This window comes from Coregonus clupeaformis, unplaced genomic scaffold, assembly GCF_020615455.1.
Source record: "Coregonus clupeaformis isolate EN_2021a unplaced genomic scaffold, ASM2061545v1 scaf0016, whole genome shotgun sequence".
NCBI classification, from domain to species: domain Eukaryota; kingdom Metazoa; phylum Chordata; class Actinopteri; order Salmoniformes; family Salmonidae; genus Coregonus; species Coregonus clupeaformis.
The window spans coordinates 710,983-733,307 of record NW_025533471.1 but is presented as its reverse complement, the minus strand read 5'-3'; the positions used below and the strand labels follow the sequence as shown (position 1 = coordinate 733,307).

Below are 22,325 nucleotides of genomic sequence, written 5' to 3'. Positions count from 1 at the left end.
TTGTTGTTATTCTGTCTCTCACTGTTCAAATAAACCTACCATTAAAATTATAGATTGATCATGTCAGTGGGCAAACGTACAAAATCAGCAGGGGATCAAAAAAAAATTCCGTCACTGTATGTAGAACCCTTCTTACCTTCCAAAGAAGACATCTTGACTTCCAAAGAATCATAAAAGAGCCCTTTCTTCCAAAAACGTTTCTTAGGATGTTAAATGTTCTATGTAGAACCTTTTGCCTTACAAAGAACCGTTGTCTTCCAAATAGGGTTATTCTGATCAAAATGGTTCTTGGTAGAACCCTATCCCTCTGCAAATAACCTTTTTGGAATGCTTTTTTCTTCTAGTGTAGAAATGTTTTAACAATAAAAAAATGCATGCATCAAGCTTCCATTCCCCCTGTCACAAGGTGATTTATGGCTCATATAAGATGAAATCGTCAATCCTATTACGGTCAACCCTGTTACTTTATTTGGCACTTAATAGGCACTTACCATAGTCATGTTTTGTTGTTAAACTCATGAGTTGGGAAAACTTGTTTTTTAATATGTTGATCATGTGCTCTTTATGACAGAATGTTAAAATTAGATGAAATCAATTGTTTTTTGTTGTTGTTGCTTTTTTAAAGTTAAAATTCTCAAAAGGCACCGAATTGGTGGAACGACCCACATACTGTATGCATTCATAATGAATCACAGACAGGTAGTATAATGCATTGTATTATATAACATGCTGTATTGATTCATAATATCTAATCGATTCCTATGCATTCATAATGCAGTTGGCTCAAAGAAAGATATATTTTTTAAACTGACATCAAATGTCACCAGAGAAGTTAGTTAACAAATAACAATATAGGCTAGTGAAAAAGACAAAATATGGTAGTATGGTGTTTATGGAAGTAGATTATATTAGTCTATCAGGCCGCTTATGCAATATACTCTCTCAGGCCTCTTGGACTACTTCAGAGATAAGAAAATGTAGACGTTTAACCCCATATTTCTTCTCAATGCAAACATTTCCCTTTCCATTGCCATGTGTAGTTGTGCCCCCCTGTCTTTCATATACAGTGGGGAAAAAAAGTATTTAGTCAGCCACCAATTGTGCAAGTTCTCCCACTTAAAAATATGAGAGAGGCCTGTAATTTTCATCATAGGTACACGTCAACTATGACAGACAAATTGAGAATTTTTTTTCCAGAAAATCACATTGTAGGATTTTTAATGAATTTATTTGCAAATTATGGTGGAAAATAAGTATTTGGTCACCTACAAACAAGCAAGATTTCTGGCTCTCACAGACCTGTAACTTCTTCTTTAAGAGGCTCCTCTGTCCTCCACTTGTTACCTGTATTAATGGCACCTGTTTGAACTTGTTATCAGTATAAAAGACACCTGTCCACAACCTCAAACAGTTACACTCCAAACGCCACTATGGCCAAGACCAAAGAGCTGTCAAAGGACACCAGAAACAACATTGTAGACCTGCACCAGGCTGGGAAGACTGAATCTGCAATAGGTAAGCAGCTTGGTTTGAAGAAATCAACTGTGGGAGCAATTATTAGGAAATGGAAGACATACAAGACCACTGATAATCTCCCTCGATCTGGGGCTCCACGCAAGATCTCACCCCGTGGGGTCAAATTGATCACAAGAACGGTGAGCAAAAATCCCAGAACCACATGGGGGGACCTAGTGAATGACCTGCAGAGAGCTGGGACCAAAGTAACAAAGCCTACCATCAGTAACACACTACGCCGCTAGGGACTCAAATCCAGCAGTGCCAGACGTGTCCCCCTGCTTAAGCCAGTACATGTCCAGGCCCGTCTGAAGTTTGCTAGAGTGCATTTGGATGATCCAGAAGAGGATTGGGAGAATGTCATATGGTCAGATGAAACCAAAATATAACTTTTTGGTAAAAACTCAACTCGTCGTGTTTGGAGGACAAAGAATGTTGAGTTGCATCCAAAGAACACCATACCTACTGTGAAGCATGGGGGTGGAAACATCATGCTTTGGGGCTGTTTTTCTGCAAAGGGACCAGGACGACTGATCCGTGTAAAGGAAAGAATGAATGGGGCCATGTATCATGAGATTTTGAGTGAAAACCTCCTTCCATCAGCAAGGGCATTGAAGATTAAACGTGGCTGGGTCTTTCAGCATGACAATGATCCCAAACACACCGCCCGGGCAACGAAGGAGTGGCTTCGTAAGAAGCAGTTCAAGGTCCTGGAGTGGCCTAGCCAGTCTCCAGATCTTAACCCCATAGAAAATCTTTGGAGGGAGTTGAAAGTCTGTGTTGCCCAGCGACAGCCCCAAAATATCACTGCTCTAGAGGAGATCTGCATGGAGGAATGGGCCAAAATACCAGCAACAGTGTGTGAAAACCTTGTGAAGACTTACAGAAAACGTTTGACCTGTGTCATTGCCAACAAAGGGTATATAACAAAGTATTGAGAAACTTTTGTTATTGACCAAATACTTATTTTCCACCATAATTTGCAAATAAATTCATAAAAAATCATACAATGTGATTTTCTGGAAAAAAATTCTCATTTTGTCTGTCATAGTTGACGTGTACCTATGATGAAAATTACAGGCCTCTCTCATCTTTTTAAGTGGGAGAACTTGCACAATTGGTGGCTGACTAAATACTTTTTTTCCCCACGTGGCTTGTGGAAGTATTCACCCCGCTTGGCATTTTTCCTATTTTGTTGCTTTACATCCTGGAATTAAAATGGATTTTTGGGGGGTTTGCATCATTTGATTTACACAACATGCCTACCACTTTGAAGGTGCAAAATCTTTTTTACTGTGAAACAAACAAGAAATAAGACAAAAAAACGGAAAACTTGAGCATGCATAACTATTCACCACCCCAAAGTCAATACTTTGTAGAGCCACCGTTTGCAGCAATTACAGCTGCAAATCTCTTGGGGTATGTCTCTATAAGCTTGGCACATCTAGTCACTGGGATTTTTGCCCATTCTTCAAGGAAAAACTGCTCCAGCTCCTTCAAGTTGGATGGGTTCCGCTGGTGTACAGCAATCTTTAAGTCATACCACATATTCTCAATTGGATTGAGGTCTGGGCTTTGACTAGGCCATTCCAAGACATTTAAAAGTTTCCCCTTAAACCACTCGAGTGTTGCTTTCGCAGTATGCTTAGGGTCATGGTCCTGCTGGAAGGTGAACCTCCATCCCAGTCTCAAATCTCTGGAAGACTGGAACAGGTTTCCCTCAAGAATTTCCCTCTATTTAGCGCCATCCATCATTCCTTCAATTCTGACCAGTTTCCCAGTCCCTGCCGATGAAAAATCCCCACAGCATGATGCTGCCACCACCATGCTTCACTGTGGGGATGGTGTTCTCTGGGTGATGAGAGGTGTTGGGTTTGCGCCAGACATAGCGTTTTCCTTGATGGCCAAAAAGCTACATTTTAGTCTCATCTGACCAGAGTACCTTCTTCCATATGTTTGGGGAGTCTCCCACATGGCTTTTGGCAAACACCAAACTTGTTTGCTTATATTTTTCTTTAAGTATTGCCTTTTTTTCTGGCCACTCTTCCGTAAAGCCCAGCTCGGTGGAGTGTACGGCTTAAAGTGGTCCTATGGACAGATACTCCAATCTCCGCTGTGGAGCTTTGCAACTCCTTCAGGGTTATCTTTGGTCTCTTTGTTGCCTCTCTGATTAATGCCCTCCTTGCCTGGTCCGTGAGGTTTGGTGGGCAGCCCTCTCTTGGCAGGTTTGTTGTGGTGCCATATTCTTTTTAAAAAATTATAATGGATTGAATGGTGCTCTGTGAGATTTTTTTAATAACCCAACCCTGATCTGTACTTCTACATAACTTTGTCCCTGACCTGTTTGGAGAGCTCCTTGGTCTTCATGGTGCCGCTTGCTTGGTGGTGCCCCTTGCTTAGTGGTGTTGCAGACTCTGGGGCCTTTCAGAACAGGTGTATATATACTGAGATCATGTGACAGATCATGTGACACTTAGATTGCACACAGGTGGACTTTATTTAACTAATTATGTGACTTCTGAAGGTAATTGGTTGCATCAGATCTTATTTAGGGGCTTCATAGCAAAGGGGGTGAATACATATGCATGCACCACTTTTCCATTATTTATTTTTTAGAATTTTTTTAAACAAATTATTTTTTTCATTTCACTTCACCAATTTGGACTATTTTGTGTATGTCCATTACATGAAATCCAAATAAAAATCCATTTAAATTACATGTTGTAATGCAACAAAATAGGAAAAACGCCAAGGGGGATGAATACTTTTGCAAGGCACTGTATGGACATTTAGACATGACAATGATGAATACATATAATTAAGAAAACTTCAAAATAGTTTTTTTTTAAACATTATGAAAAAATAAATAATGTGAAATGTTATATAAAATACCTTTGGCACAATTTCTGCAATTTCCTTTTAAACTGAAATAGCAAATTTTATGACGTGGTGGTAATTATATTTATCCTCGGGTATTTGGGGAAACCGATAAAAATCTTTATATTCTTAAATAGTATGGTCTCAGCCACTATTAGATCTTGTTTCCAGACAGAGTGAAGAAAATATTCAGATAGATAAAAAGCAGTTTCAAGAGGTTTCATTTTCAATAACATTCAATATTCAAGTGCGCGTATTTGCAAAATCAACCATTTACTGTTGCACAATAAGTATTGTTTGCAGGCTCTTTCAGGGTGAGAGAACACCACCATTCTCTCTGTCCCTGGACTTCTTAGGAATAAATAAGTACTTTAATTTGCTATAGTGCTCACCATGTCGTGTACCCACCAAGGTTCTTGCTGATATCTTTCATGCTTTGCCTACTGTCACAATAAATCTAGACCACATGGCTTAAAAAATTTGCTAGAGCCTTCAAAAAACGTTTAATGTCCAGACAAAGTACCACTTTATTACTTAGCCTTCAAAGTTACATTTGCAGACAAATGTTGTTTATTTTCAGACATTTTGAAAATTAACAAGTCGCCAAAAAACATGCTTCTTGCATGTTTAGTCTAAATTAGAGCAAATTCTTAATTGATGCCATATTCAGAGTTGAGCTCAAGGTCAAAACCTTCATTGACTGGGCTCAGTATCAATTATACTCTAGTTAGCATGCATTTCATTTTTTCCTAGGAAAGTCATATAAAGGTCAGATGAGCCATGCCTACCTAATACAAGGTATCAGCATATCTATGTTGAATATCTCTGCAGAGAACTGAGTGAGTAGAGCTATTGATAATTCAGAAAGAAGATGTCTGCACATTCAAATAATTGAAGGGCACCAAATGCTTAAATATTTTCCTCTGGATTACACAGTCTTACTGTGACTAAAGACTCTTTAAAAGTACTGTAAATTCCCTAAATATATATGTGAATTTACTCCTAATCCCCAGGTAATTGCAATGGTTGACTCAGCCATATAGTGAAAAATGTAATGTTCCATTGCCCTATATATTGTAGCTTAAATTCGAAAAACTATAAAACAACAACCCTGCCACTTGGTTGGCTATAAAGCTGAGGGATGTAGAACTTCCTTATATTTTGAGTTATGGTGGGGTTAGACAGTTGATCAACGCTCATGGCATGGGGCATTTATAAGTAATATTCGTATATATTGTATAATTAATTTACATTATCCAGAATGTCTGTAAATATCACAGAGTAGGCCTTTAATTAAGATGAGGTTGTTCAAGCTGATAAACAGGCCTGATGTTATGGAAAGTCTATCATACACAAAATGTTGTCACCCTAATCAGTTGGGGGTGTTTTGGAAACAAGTGTTTCACCGAGATGTTCCCCCCTACCTAGCAACCCACGTTAATTAAGACCACATATCTTAGATTTGCTGAGGTCAGCGTGAGGGGTTTTAATTAAAAAGCCATTGAGTTCGATGTGGACGTCGTGCAAGCAGACCATGCTCAGCTTGCATCACAGGCTAGATAGAGTTTTAATTAACTGTTATCTTAGCCCAATTTTTTCAGATTGGGTCATCATCATAATTCCCCCACTAACAACCTTATAATAAATTGAACACTGCCTCAGTAAATCCAAGGGGCTGTGTGCATGTCAAAACAAACAGTGACCCCTATATCCCTGGCTCCGTCTGCCAAATCAAGCCTCATGCATACAAATATGCGTATTTCAGTGGATGAAATTAGAAGGGCAATGCTTTGGGTGTGTTAATATGTGGTCTGGGAGGCCATGGATCTAGGTCTATGTACAAAAGTCGTGGTCAAAAGTTTTGAGAATGACACAAGTATTGGTTTTCACAAAGTTCACTGCTTCAGTGTTATGATATGTTACTATGGTATACTGAAGTATAATTACAAGCATTCCATAAGTGTCAAAGGCTTTTATTGACAATTACATTAAGTTTATGCAAAGAGTCAGTATTTGTAGTGTTGACCCTTCTTTTTCAAGACCTCTGCAATCCGCCCTGGCATGCTGTCAATTAACTTCTGGGCCACATCCTGACTGATGGCAGCCCATTATTGCATAATCAATGCTTGGAGTTTGTCAGAATTTGTGGGTTTTTGTTTGTCCACCCGCCTTTTGAGGATTGACCACAAGTTCTCAATGGGATTAAGGTCTGGGGAGTTTCCTGGCCATGGACCCAAAATGTCGATGTTTTGTTCCACGAGCCACTTAGTTATCACTTTTGCCTCATGGCAAGGTTCTCCATCATGCTGGAAAAGGTATTGTTCGTCACCAAACTGTTCTTGGATGGTTGGGAGAAGTTGCTCTCAGAGGATGTGTTGGTACCATTCTTTATTCATGGCTATGTTCTTAGGCAAAATTGTGAGTGAGCCCACTCCCTTGGCTGAGAAGCAACCCCACATATGAATGGTCTCAGGATGCTTTACTGTTGGCATGACACAGGACTGATGGTAGCGTTCAACTTGTCTTCTCCGGACAAGGTGTTTTCCGGATGCCCCAAACAATCGGAAAGGGGATTCATCAGAGAAAATGACTTTACCCCAGTCCTCAGCAGTCCAATCCCTGTACCATTTGCAGAATATCAGTCTGTCCCAGATGTTTTTCCTGGAGAGAAGTGGCTTCTTTGCTGCCCTTCTTGACACCAGGCCATTCTCCAAAAGTCTTCACCTCACTGTGCGTGCAGATGCACTCACACCTGCCTACTGCCATTCCTGAGCAAGCGCTGCACTGGTGGTGCCCTGATCCCGCAGCTGAATCAACTTTAGGAGACGGTCCTGGCGCTTGCTGGACTTTCTTGGGCGCCCTGATGCCTTCTTCACAACAATTGAACCTGTCTCCTTGAAGTTCTTGATGATCCGATAAATGGTTGATTTAGGTGCAATCTTACTAGCAGCAATATCCTTGCCTGTGAAGCCCTTTTTGTGCAAAGCAATGATGACGGCAGGTGTTTCCTTGCAGGTAACCATGGTTAACAGAGGAAGAACAATGATTTCAAGCACCACCCTCCTTTTAAAGCTTCCAGTCTGTTATTCTAACTCAATCAGCATGACAGAGTTATCTCCAGTCTTGTCCTCGTCAACACTCTCACCTGTGTTAACGAGAGAATCACTGACATGATGGCAGCTGGTCCTTTTGTGGCAGGGCTGAAATGCAGTGGAAATGTTTTGGGGGATTAAGTTCATTTTCGTGGCAATGAGGGACTTTGCAATTAATTGCAATTCATCTGATCACTCTTCATGACATTCTGGAGTACATGCAAATTGCCATCATCAAAACTGAGGCAGCAGACTTTGTGAAAATTAGTATTTGTGTCATTCTCAAAACTTTTGACCACGACTGTATGCAGGACAGACTGGAATAACATGCTTACAATAACAATGCAAACTTCTCCTAGCACAGTGATGTGCACTGCATGCCCTAGTTCAGGGTTCTCCAATCCTGTTCCTGGAGAGCTACCCTCCTGTAGGTTTTTGCTCTAAACCCAGTTGTAACTAACTTGATTCAGTTTATCAACCAGCTAATTATTAGAATCAGGTGCGCTAGATTAGGGTTGGAGTGAAAACCTACAGGTCAGTAGCTCTCCTGGAATAGCGTTACTTGCAGCCAAGACCCTGAGGATACATAAGTGCTTATGATAAATTCCATGGAACGATGTTTGGGCAGAGCTATTCAACAACCAGCTCATGCCGTACATTGCAAAAACCTATGCAGGTATAGGTACAATGTATTTACAGTGTAGTAAAACATTGTCACACTACTTACTCACAAACTTTACTGGGACCAAATATTGTGTAATTTCAACATTGACAGTATGTCCTAGGCCTACACATACATTTCTGCAATGAGCCGCACACACAAATCAAAATCTCTTTCAGATACTATTTTAGCATTAAATGTACAAAATGATGTTCGTTTTATAAGTATTTGGAAATAAATAATGAAATATATCTCCAAATATATGCCCCGCATCTCTCACACACGCATGCGCAGACACTCACACAAACACACACACACAAACACACATACAAAAGTATAGCATTCCACTTATACTATTCAGCAAAGCATAGATCATCCTTGATATGTTAAAGAAAGTACATGTCAGATGATTAGCTAAGCGTTCCCAATACAGTATTCAAATAATTGACTGCATTATGTTAATGATTTAGGCAACCCAATTGACCTATTAATTGTGGTGGTTATTGCCATTATAACGCAAACTAGGATATATAGCTTAATGGAAGTATATACACAGCCTATAGATTTATCAATACAAATCGCCTCCTTGATGATCCACTGGGGTATTAAAAATAGCGGGAGTAGGGATGCTGCGCAGATGGTTCACAGAGTTATATAACCTGCGCACCAGAGAGCACTGACTAACCTGCGCAAGGCACACACTCATTATGAAGGAGTGATTTCATTTGATTCTGCGGAGCTGTCTGTCTGGTGGATTTAGTTTATGAAGCCTACTTGACAAATAAGAATACACAACTGATTTCAGAGCATACTTGTTTCAGGAGTCACTGCAGTGTTGTGCTGTAGGCTATCGGGAGAACTACCCAAGTGGAGACTGCTGATGCATCTTTGCGCGAGCATCCATCTCTTGGCGAGTCAAATAACATACACAGAGCAGGGGAGACGGAAACACACATCGCTTTTTTCCTTGAAGCCTGTTGTAGCTGGTGGACATTTCTTGGAGAAATCCAAAAGTACTGGAGCCGCAGATATAGCCTACTTTTTTTTATATTGAACGATAACACGCCGCATTCTCACCTTCTATTTGAGGCAAGCAAATAGAGGTCGACCACCACAACAGCATCTTGAGTGGAGTCGAATTTCTGTGGCCATATCTACTTTGCACCGAGCAAGGAATATTTGACATTGAAGTTTTCGTGGAAGTTGCGCAGTGAAGGAAAATGGGCATTTGTGGTTATTTTGTGGCGCCTTGGAAATGCCTTGTTGTCATCGGTCTAAGACTGCTATTCCTTGTACCTGCAGGAGTGCCAGCTAGGAGCGGGGATTCTTTTTCAAAGGACAACATCACTGTCAGACAAGGGGACAGCGCCGTCTTAAAGTAAGTCATTTAATTGTTACCTTATTGGTTTGTTGAATCGTGCCATATTGCGTGGTGGTCTATGTTTAGTCATGCCAAAATGTTTTGGAATTCATTACGAAGTCGCTTTATATATACAAATGTAATTTGCAAGCGTGATGTTTAGGTATGTGATAGTGTTATTATTTGTAAGAGATAATTCATTTAAAAATAACTACGTCATATGTTCATCATCTCAAGCAAGAACTATAGCATGGTAAACGCAGACCTGCCTCTTGTTTAATTGTCCTTCCATGTTATTGATTAGGTTAATGTATTTTTAAGGATGCTGTGGGCTGCTGAGATAGGGAGGAGTGGGACGGGGTCGTCAGCTGATCATAATTCACTGTTATATTGTATTAACTGTTGTGTTATTGAATAGGGCAAACATTTGGATTATTCAGGAACAGGATGGAATAAATTAAACTATTTCCTTATTTGTAACCACTTGAACCCATTCCAAATATATACATCTCTCACAATCTGTGTATGAGAGAGAGAGAGAGAGAGAGAGAGAGAGAGAGAGAGAGAGAGAGAGAGAGAGAGAGAGAGAGAGAGAGACCCAAGTCGCTCAGTTGGTAGAGCATGGGGCTTCCAGCATAGTGGGTTCAATTCCCATGGGGCACCAATACGAAAATGTATGCACTCACTACAGTAATTCACTCTGGATAAGAGCATCTGCTAAATCACTAAAATGTAAACATTTGAGAGAGAGAATGATGTGATCAAATTCTATCTGAATCTCCCATTTCATGTAAGACATAAGTGAGAGGAGCAGAGCTATCAACATGTGTATTCATTCCTGGGGTGACTGAAGGAAAAGTGGATCTTATGACTGTAACTACCAATTGGATATCACGAAAAAGGTGAAAAAAAACCATTAGGTTGTCTTCCATTTTTGCATGGCAACATTTCAAACCCTTTTCAGTTTGCTTCTGCTGTACTATTGGGCTGTTGAGCAACTGCCAGATTATTGTGGTACTATAAAATATCCAACAAGATCTTATGGTTTCCCTTTGACATTTTGTGATGTATTCATTCCGTGTGGTTACAGGGTTAATTCTGCGTGGTTACAGGGTTAACATTTTGCATTTTAGTCATTTAGCAGACGCTCTTATCCAGAGCGACTTACAGTGAGTGAGTGCAAACATTTTTTAATACTAGTCCCCCATGGGAATCGAACCCACAACCCTGGCGTTGCAAGCGCCATGCTCTACCAACTGAGCCCCCGCAAATGCTGTCTTCCACTCATCCCCCTGTTAACTGATGTCCTAATTCTGGGGTTACTAGAGATCTTTTGACACTTCTAAAGAGTACAGGTGTTAACCCCAGTTCCCAACCTGGCCCTCATACAACTGGCCAGCTAATAATCTCTGGTCTGCTAATTAGCACCATTCACTCTTCACCTCTCCATTGTCATAGCCAGTGATGAGCGTGGTGTAAATAATTTTGCTGTGTGTCACTCCTAGGTGGGTGCTAGACAATGGGGTGACAGCCTGGGTTGGAGTAGTTGCCATCAGTAGTTGTAGTGACTTTACCCTACCACACAGGAATGCCATGTAACCTTTTTACAAACCACATATCTGCGTACAAATTCAATTGAAAATGTAGTGGTACTCATAGCCTGATTTTTCATGTGATAAAAAAATCTGACACGTGTAAAATTAACTAAGCAATTTTAGTTTGAAAGTTAACATCTCTGAAGTATTACCACCCAAGTTTAATCAAAGAAAAAAGTGGTCCTCTGTAGCTCAATTGGTAGAGCATGGCGCTTGTAACGCCAGGGTAGTGGGTTCGATCCCCGGGACCACACATACGTAAAAATTTATGCACACATGACTGTAAGTCGCATTGGATAAAAGCTTCTGCTAAATGGCATATTATTATTATTATATTATATTAAAAAAGGGTCATCAATGTCTTTGCATCCAATTTCAGTTTTGCAATCCCTCTCTGAAACAAGTGCCTTGCTCGATTAAAGACAAGGAGGCCATCACTCTGGTTTAAATCAAGATGACAGACACCAAGGGGATAATTAGACTGTACAAAAGTGACTGAACACATTTCAACACATTGGTGCACTATTATCAGTCTCTTTTTAGAAGACCTGAGGCTGGTGCAGTAGACCAGTGTTTCCCAACTCCGGTCCTCAAGTACCCCCAACAGTACATCATTTTGTTGTGGCTCCGGATAAGCACATCTTATTCTACTTGTCAACTAATCATCAAGCCCTAAAGAAGTTGAAACAGGTGTTGTTGGGGATACTGGAGGACCGGAGTTGGGAAACTGCAGTAGACCACACACATTTCTGTGCACCATATCCAGAGGGAATGACTTAGTAATAAATAACCCTCCAAACATTTTATAGCCTAATATTCCATCAAACAATACTACCAGAAAATGTTCATTTCCAAACCAACATAGGTCCAAGGCACAGGAAATCCACAGTTGACACATCTATACATGAGCTGCTCCAATAGATATTGCACAGTCAGTCTGTATGAGCAGTTCTTCCTGAGGCCATGGTGAAGTAAAAAAAATAACAGTGACTCGCACAGGCAACAACCTAATGATGTACATCAGCAAATTAGAATTTATCTATCCACCTCTTTCAAACGTGAGAAAGTTGTATACCTGATGTCATAATGGGCGGCAATCATTTGATAGTGGGAATATCTTCACTCCAGATGGAAGTTGCATCCAATGGCCTTGCATGATGAGCTTGTCTGAGCACTGCATCCTAAGATGTCTTGCTGAAATACAACAAAAACAAAAACATAGCAAAATTCAAACAAATCAGCATAATATTTCTTAACAGATCAACCCACTGTTGGATAATTTTGTACATGGCAACTGTGGTGGGAACATAGTATGAACCTATGGGACAGTGGTTACATCCAATGGGATGTACCAATGGTATTGCATGGTGAGCCAGTCTTGGATCTGTCGATCAACATAAACAGAGAATGATCCTCTCTAAGTCAGTTGGTAAAGCATGGCCCTTGCAACACCAGAATAGTGGGTTCGATTCCTGGTACCACCTGATGCATAATGTATGCGCGCATGACTGTAACTCGCTTTGGATAGAAGCGTCTGCTAAATGGCATATATTAATGGTGTTGAGGAAATTGCCTTACTTTAAATTAATGGAGATGTTGCCATTTCATGCACATAACATACTTGGACATCTGTGTTGAGGCCCCAGGGCTACATGTTCTGGCTGGGAACTGCTTGCCAACTGATTGTTATTGCATGGAAGTTCTCAGCACCCACTCAGATGAAAGTGTGGGTAACTGTGGTGAACAAAGGCAGTTTTACTAAACGTGGCAAAAGAAAAAGTCAGAATTAGAATGCTAGACATCTGAATCTTACCTTGGAGCCACAAAATTCGGAACTATTGCATAAAATCTGGTCTAGTGCCAATATTCAAGTGTTTAATTCCGTTCCTGAATCCTGTAGATTGTGTAGAACGGTCCAGTCAATTTCATTGGGAGGAGGAGACTCGAGGAAACATTTTGCGAATTTGGCATTTTCTTATTATACTGTATCTTTTGGTATAACTGGGCCGTAAGTAACTATAATGCATGCCCTACCTTGTATTGAGTCCCACTCAGATTGCCATTATTTGAAGATCTAAAACATGATACAGTAGCCATTAGATCAGGCTGAAGATATGACGTTAACAAATTGAAGTAAAATGTGTCTGCCTAGCGAAATGTCAAAGTAATACCAGCAATATACTTGAGTGTACAAAACATTATGAAGACCTGCTCTTTCCGTGACAAAGACTGACCAGGGGAATCCAGGTGAAATCTATGATCCCTTATTAATGTCACTTCTTAAATCCACTTCAATCAGTGTAGATTTGCATTTGTATTTATTATGGATCCTGCCAAGGCAGCAGCTACTCTTCCTGGGGTCCACCACAATTAAGGCAGTTATACAATTTAAAAAACATTACAATACATTCACAACAGATTTCAAAACACATTAAGTGTGTGCCCTCAGGCCCCTACTCTACTACCACATATCTACAACACAAAATCCATGTGTATGTGTGTGTATAGTGCGTATGTTATCGTGTGTGTGTTTGTATGCATGTGTCTGTGCCTATGTTTGTTGCTTCACAGTCCCCACTGTTCCATAAGGTGTATTTTTATCCGTTTTTTAAAATCTAATTTTACTGCTTGAATGAGTTAGTTGATGTAGAATAGAGTTCCATGTAGTCATGGCTCTATGTAGTACTGTGTGCCTCCCATAGTCTGTTCTGGACTTGGGGACTGTGAAGAGACCTCTGGTGACATGTCTTGTGGGGTATGCATGGGTGTCTGAGCTGTGTGCCAGTAGTTCAAACAGACAGCTCGGTTCATTCAGCATGTCAATACCTCTCACAAATACAAGTAGTGATGAAGTCAATCTCTCCTCCACTTTTAGCCAGGAGAGATTGACATGCATATTATTCATTATAACTCTCTGTGTACATCAAAGGGCCAGCCGTGCTGCCCTGTTCTGAGCCAATTGCAATTTTTCTAAGTCCCTCTTTGTGGCGCCTGACCACACGACTGAACAGTAGTCCAGGTGCGACAAAACTAGGGCCTGTAGGACCTGCCTTGTTGATAGTGTTGTTAAGAAGGCAGAGCTGTACTTTATTATGGAAAATTTTTTCCCAATCTTAGCCACTGTTGTATCAATATGTTTTGACCCTGACAGTTTACAATACAGGGTTATTCCAAGCAGTTTAGTCACCTCAACTTGCTCAATTTCTACATTATTCATTACAAGATTTATTTGAGGTTTAGGGTTTAGTGATTGATTTGTCCCAAGTACAATGCTTTTAGTTTTGGAAATATTTACGACTAACTTATCCCTTGCCACGGATTATGAAACTAACTGCAACTCTTTGTTAAGTGTTGCAATCGTTTCAGTCGCTGTAGTAGCTGATGTGTATATTGTTGGGGCATGTACTCTACAAGGTTTCGATAGCGTTTTGTACACTCATTGTATATGTTAATTCTAACTTAGATGGCTACCACATATTTCAGGAAATAGTAGAGGCTCAGCATCAGAGAAGAGTGCACTTTAAGCACTGTCACCAACAAAGAAAATTGCGACCTTGAGGAAATGTGGCCGTTTAGAAATGTTGCCCAGCGAGTGTCTTCGCCGTTGCTGGTGTCCTCTGTCACTCATTACCAGTGGCAAAGACCTGCAGGAACACAAAAGCTAAGAGACATATTTAAAATAGTTCTCTATAGCTCCAACTAAATCGCAAAATCACCAGTATCAATGAAACATGTATTGGAATTACTAACAAAACCAAGGATTGCACAAGAAAGCGTTAAATCCAGTTTTTAGACGCTATACCCCCTCCCCAAATTAAAATCAAACATTGATGTCAATATTTGCAGTCCCACCCTCTGTTTGACTTCCTGTCTGAGGCAGCATGGTGCCTGTATTGCGAGGCTGATTAGCTAGGACATACAGTGGCTTGCGAAAAGTATTCACCCCCTTGGCATTTTTCCTATTTTGTTGCCTTACAACCTGGAATTAAAATTGATTTTTTGGGGGTTTGTATCATTTGATTTACACAACATGCCTACCACTTTGAAGATGCTAAATATTTTTTATTGCGAAACAAACAACAAATAAGACAAAAAAAACAGAAAACTTGAGTGTGCATAACTATTCAATCTTTAAGTCATACCACAGATTCTCAATTGGAATGAGGTCTGGGCTTTGACTAGGCCATTCCAAGACATTTAAATGTTTCCCCTTAAACCACTCGAGTGTTGCTTTAGCAGTATGCTTAGGGTCATTGTCCTGATGGAAGGTGAATCTCCGTCCCAGTCTCAAATCTCTGGAAGACTGAAACAGGTTTCCCTGAAGAATTTCCCTGTATTTAGCGCCATCCATCATTCCTTCAATTCTGACCAGTTTCCCAGTCCCTGCAGATGAAAACCATCCCCACAGCATGATGCTGCCACCACCATGCTTCACTGTGGGGATGGTGTTCTCGGGGTGATGAGAGATGTTGGGTTTGCACCAGACATAGTGTTTTCCTTGATGGCCAAAAAGCTCAATTTTAGTCTCATCTGACCAGAGTGCCTTCTTCCATATGTTTGGGGAGTCTCCCACATTTTTCTCTTTAAGCAATGGCTTTTTTCTGGCCACTCTTCCGTAAACCCCAGCTCTGTGGAGTGTACGGCTTAAAGTGGTCCTATGGACAGATACTTCAATCTCCGCTGTGGAGCTTTGCAGCTCCTTCAGGGTTATCTTTGGTCTCTTTGTTGCCCTCCTTGCCTGGTCCGTGAGTTTTGTTGGGCGGCCGTCTCTTGGCAGGTTTGTTGTGGTGCCATATTCTTTCCATTATTGTTCAAAGTTTCTGATATTTTTTTATAACCCAACCCTGATCTGTACTTCTCCACAACTTTGTCCTTAACCGGTTTGGAGAGCTCTTTGGTCTTCATGGTGCCGCTTGCTTGGTGGTGCCCCTTGCTTAGTTGTGTTGCAGACTCTGGGGCCTTTCAGAACAGGTGTATATATACTGAGATCATGTGACAGAAAATGTGATTGCACACAGGTGGAGTTTATTTAACTAATTATGTGACTTCTGAAGGTAATTGGTTGCACCAGATCTTATTTAGGGGCTTCATAGCAAAGGGGGTGAATACATATGCATGCACCACTTTTCCATTATTTATTTTTTTGCATTTTTTGAAACAAGTTATTTTTTTCATTTCACATCACCAATTTGGACTATTTTGTGTATGTCCATTACATGAAATCCAAATAAAAATCCATATAAAATACAGGTTGTAATGCAACAAAATAGGAAAAATGCCAAGGGGGATGAATACTTTTGCAAGGCACTGTATGAGGTGGACAAATTTGTAGCTAAACATAGACACATTCTCCAATTAAATGTGTCATGTCATCCACGGAGAACCTCTGCTTTATTAGCAAAGAGGAATTGTGATATGATACAACAAGGAACGCAATCATATTGATACTGGATGAAATAAATACTATATCAAACATAACAGAACTGACAAGTATTCCCCTGTGGGAAATGTGAATTAACCATCTTACCCATCACTTATGCAAAATGCGAGGGACATACAGGAGGACTTTGTATGCTAGATATGTTACAGTATCTGGTTCTCCCATCATTATTGGAGTGTCCTCATTTGAAAAATATATATAAATTGTTATTTTTTTTACATTGGATAAAAGTAGAGACTCAGAGCTAGAAAATGGTATATCATACACTACAGTTGAGGAACAATGGGAAAGTAATTCTGCTTTGAATGTTTATAAACTTGTAACCTCACTTTAGAGAAAATGGCCCTTGAATGTTTTGGTACACCTACTGGAGAGCTCTTCTTTGTGTACACCCATTAAGTATCGTTCACACCCTCTTAAGCCTTAGCCCCACCCATCTCTTTAAGGATTCACACATGAGGCCATGTGCTAAACAGAGTAAGTAGTGTAGTAAACAACCAAAGATTTCAACACTAAAAGTAGTAGCCTACAATAAGGAAAAACTCACTTTATCTAGTCCTTGGCCTATATCCTAATCTGACTTTGGTGCAGGTCATGTTGTTCTTTACATTACCGTCTCTGGTAAACACATACTATATCAAATCAAAGTGTATTTGTCACATGCACAGGATACAGAAGGTATAAACTGTACAGTGAAATGGTTACTTGCATAGTAGCAATATCAAAAACAGATAGTGTCCAGATAAAAATATTGTATAATTATTAGATGACGCTTACCTGACAAACATGTCTAAATTGATGGGTCATGTGAAAGAAACACTATAACCACCCCCCAGCCACATCTAGCTAAGTGGATGGGTCACTATTGTCTAGACATCTACACATGTTCATGAAATACAACAGATGTCCGTAATCACCCCCAGACACACCTGGATAACTTGATGGGTCTGACAAAGTGGAGTCTTTTGTTTAGACATCTAGTTAGCTAAACAATGAACCGGTATAATCTCAACTCATATTACTACTAATATAAACATTGTCATAGCTGTAGTATGAATCTGCAGGTAGCTAAAGCTAATCAACTAGGTTCAATGTTAGCTAGCTAACATTAGGCTATAACTAGCAATGCAAATGGTTTTCTGATTCAAATAATATTACTTCACAGATCATACATGTAATGTTAGCTAGCGAGCAAGCAAGCTAACATTTGCTAGCTAGCTAACAGTACTCTTTAACTTGCAATGAAAACGACTTTCTGACGAAATTAGAAACGTATAATATCTGAAAATGTAGCTAGACTCTTACCGGTATACATGGATGATCGCTCCACGGCAGACTGGAACCATTTAACTCAGATTTTTTTTAGCTACATCTTGTTTGGCTAGCGTTTTGTCAAGTCACTCCGATTCACATTGACCGTGGCGTTTGCAGAAAGTAGCCCATCACTTTTCCAACTGATCTGTCAATAGCGCCTGCTAAATTCAGGGCATCAATGTTGTTGAGAAAAGTTATTGATGGCTAACGTTCTATCTTTCAAAAACGCCACGGTAGAATTGACTATCAACACATACTGAGCAGCTCACGTTATAGACATAAGCATGCTACATGGCAGACCAATCCAAACTCATCTCCCGGCATGTCCAGCCCATCCATTTTCTCAGCCAATCATGGCTAGCGGGAAGGTACCTGTCTTTTTCCATGGCTAAACCAACTAGGCTCGTAATTTTACAATTTCATTCAAATTTACAGATGGAATACAAGTTTGTTATTAAGGCACATGAAATTTCACATGTTCCAGAAGGCATTTCTGCAAAAAAAATCACAAAATAAAAAAGATGTTCAAATGCCTCTCCTGTGAAGTAGTGATGTGTGACATATGCCTAGCTTCCTGAAACAGGTCACACATGAACTATAACTTAGCAAAATCTTTGAAATTGTTGCGTTGTAAGAATATTGCCTATTGACTTAATGGTTTTGCTCTGTCCTCTAGTCTTCCTCCTCGACTGTAGAATCCAATGTCCCTCACTTGGCATTGGAAATTAGAGCAATAAAAGGCAGGTTGTTTACAGCGACCCCTCCGACTTCCATATTAAATGTACAGTGCTCACATGGAGGCGAGACGTGACCTTTATCTGAGGTCAAAGGTACTATGTCCATCACTGTCTAATTAGCCCGGAGGTTTCTTTTTAGTCCGCGATAACGACGACGCACCAAGATGTTCAGACGAAATCTATAGTAGAACCCATCTGGTTCTTTTTCATATTATTATTATTGTTATTTAATTTTTTTATAAACATGAATGGGGTATACTTGCAAGGGAAAGCGAGTGTTATATGGACAAGGGCAATGTAGTTAAGTGAGTTGCTACCCAGAAGAAGCAGCAAAGTGATTCTGTTAATTTACCCACAAGATAAATCATGGCATCCTCAACATATTCTCTCTCTTGGAGGGATGTTGTACACAGAGGTGTGGATGGATTTGCCTGGATGTAAATTACATTGTCTGTATACAGGGCAAGCTATGTAATGGACTGCCAACAAGTATGTGCTGTTCTATCATGCACTTCTGTATAATGGTTGTGCTTTCTGTGAGCAGATTCTTCATTTAAAAGTCATAACATCTTTTGCGTTTATGTTAATATTATTTTTTGCCTATGTAATACTGTACGCTCTAAGCAGAGTTTTCAAAACAATTTCCTATTGATTCCTGCTTGCAGAAGTCATTCTCTATGTACTATTTTTATCAATGTTTTTACCTTACATGGATACTTACAATTCACACGCATACTGTAGCCTATGATGTCCACTACAGACACAGTTTCGTGAAACTGGAAAAAGAACAAGGATGAGAAACTTCTTATCGGAATGATTCAAGGTACTTTTTTTTCCAGCAGCCAGCCAGGATGATGTACTTTTAAGTGGTCACCCCCTGCCCTGTGTGTCAGTGTGAAGGATTGCCAGAGCCTCCCCACAAGTGTGATCTCTCTACGTCAACAGCCGTATGACAGAGCTTTTATTTCACCCCTTGATGATGTTCCTATCTTGCAGAAATTCCAGCCCAATAATGTTCAAGAAGAAAGAACATGAAGGGGGGAAATGTTTAGCCTGAAATATGGTGCTCGTCTGAAATAGTTCTTACCTTTTGTACACTTAGTCAGACCACGGCACAGGGAAGCTATGAATTAAAGATAAGCAACTCATTTTAAGAGGGTACCGCGATAAATAACATGGTAATTTGCTGACGTGAAATGCTTTGGGAAGGTGCCCTCCTATAGATGAATGTCTGAATAGGCACTGATAGTAGTTTAATTAATATTTTGGATGGGCCTGTGTTTGTGGCCTGTTGGATATAAGAGCTCGCATTAGAGGAGGATCTATAGCTGTGAAGGTGTATGGGTCAACGGTGTTCTCAGTAGAGTGTGTTGCTCTTATTTTTGTGCCTAAGGGGTGGCACATTTGTCCTGCAAATAATAGAATGTTTCCAGACCATGTCGGTACATCTGATAAAATTAGCTCCAGAGCAAGGACGAGCAATTCCACCTTCATAAACCTCAGTAGCATACTGTCTTACTGATGCACTTTTCACTTTTTCCAAACTGTCCCTTGGGAAATGAATGTGCGAATGAGTGTTCATTTGGAGTCATCACTGAAGGAGCCTTATCTTACTTCCCATGTTCTATGTTACAGACTGGGGGACACAGGGGGTAAGGAAGTGCAACATTACATTTACTATCTCCTGCAATTTACTTAAAACTGTGCTCATTTGAAGTTGAAAAGGTCACTATTTCTCAAGGCAGGGAGTCCTCCAAGTTTTCTTGGAGAGTGATGCATGTCGACATCCTTTAGGATACCATCGGCGATGGGGTGAAGATAACCCTGCAGTCAATAGTCGTCTCGGTTTTGCTCTCATCAGCAGTCCGTCTTGCCAGGCTTAGATTTGTTTCTCTCTGCTTTAAAGCGGCATGACATGTTTTATATTAATGCAGAACAGTTGGATAAGGATCAGATATACTTAGATTCCAAAACAATAAGTACAGCACTTCTTATCCTAACTGGGCAGAATTTACAGTAAAAGAGCGTGATGTGCAGCGAATATGAAATCTAAGGAATGATTCAACCTTATCTGATGAATATTACTGTGGCACCATGCTTTTCTGGGCGGTTGTCACAATTCATTTACAGACTCACACTCAGTAAATATAAAGAGTAAGCAAATACAGTTGGGCGCCTCACCCATTCTGATGTGGTTACATTTTGTATTAAGTAACCAGGATGACTTTTGACAATATACAATGTAAGACATTCTTTTAATGTTGTTCCCCATGCTAAGTAGTTTGAGTGAATATCAATTCAGCACAAACCTGTGCATGTTGGCATTTTTATCAAGACATTGATCTCCTTTTTCTCATCAGGTGGACACTTGTCTATTTTCTACTTATATGAATATTGTCTCATCCTGCTCAAAATAATTGTCCAACCCTGCATACAAATAATTGATAACAAATGACCTACAGTATAAGATAATATATTCTGGTAATGATAAATATTTTACATAACTACAATTGCAGTATGTTCTATGTGGGAGGAAAGGGTTAACGTCAAAAGCATGTAAACACTCAGGCAATGTTTATCTGACAAGTCATGGCCCCATCATTCTCCAGGAGTAAATGGGATCTGTGAGCAGGTCATATCAATTGAAGGTGTTGGTTGCTTTCAGGTATACTTTCACTCTTTTTTATTATGCAACATGTGTTATTCTTGGATAGGGCCTTATTATTAGAATATAGGTTACACTCCTGGTGTGGTATATTCTGTAATTCCTTGTTGTGTATTTTATCTCTCCCATTTTTCTTTTGAGATGGGAAACACAGGGCCAGATGGGGCCCTATGTACCGGGTCCAAATCCACAAGTTGATTTCACGTCCCTTTTTTTCTCCCAGCTATGATGAAGTTAATCGTACGAAGGCATCCAGCTACAGTTTGGCTAGTCCATTTCCAGCCAGCTTATTGGTTTGTTTCAAACTCATTTCTACACAGGATAGATATGGAGGGCATACCAGATGCTTCAAATCCCGACGTATAAAAAGCGAACACATTTGACTAAAATCATGCCTCCATCAGCTTTTACTTGTCTGTCTTACAGCTATCAATTTAGAGGGCCGGTATGAATAGGCTGTGAAGGCACTTCTGTAGGTTTATAGAAACATGATAAACATCATCAATCTCTTTTTACAGCCTTCCAAAGGCGGCAGATGTTCCTTAGCCTTTAATCAATTCCGATTTGATGGCCAAAATACAACGTGTATGGAGGGGTTGGGTAGAGGATACAAACCCGGTTTAGGGTAGGGTTCAGGTTTAGGTTCAGGTTTAGGGGGTAGGGTTGGGAATAGGATACGGACCTGGTTTAAGGTAAGGGTGTGGGTTGGGGTACACATACGTATGCACAGAAGGGGGGGGGGGGGATTAGGACAGAGTCGATCATAGAACACAGGCTACAGTTATAAGCATCCTTGTAGAGGTGTGCTTTTAGGAGGTTTTTGAATGAGATTACTGTCTCTGCATGTTGTATGTGTGTGGGGGGGGGGACGGGGGGGGACAAGGAGACCAGCAGAGGAGGAGCAGAGGGAGCGGGAGGGGGCATACACTGGGAGAAGGTCAGAGAGGTAGGTGGGTGCCAGGTTGTTAGGGGCTTTGTAGGTGAGGAGGGGTATCTTAAAGTTAATACAGGATGGCACAGGGAGCCAGGGTAGATCTGCTCTTTGTTTTTCTCAACACTTTTTTTTGTT

The 22,325-nt window shown here is 40.3% G+C and overlaps 1 protein-coding gene across 2 annotated transcripts in view; it reads left to right on the top strand.

Moving 5' to 3' along the window:
* The window catches only part of opcml (opioid binding protein/cell adhesion molecule-like), a 479,068-nt gene that overhangs the window by 199,849 nt on the left and 256,894 nt on the right, over nt 1-22,325 (top strand). Inside the window, exon 2 of one of the 2 annotated variants that reach the window (XM_041886366.2) lies at nt 9,448-9,523. In XM_041886366.2, the coding sequence (XP_041742300.2) occupies nt 9,448-9,523 (76 nt within the window). Of the gene's footprint in view, nt 1-8,831; nt 9,524-22,325 lie in introns of those variants that run through there. The other variant, XM_041886365.2, reaches the window with a different exon arrangement.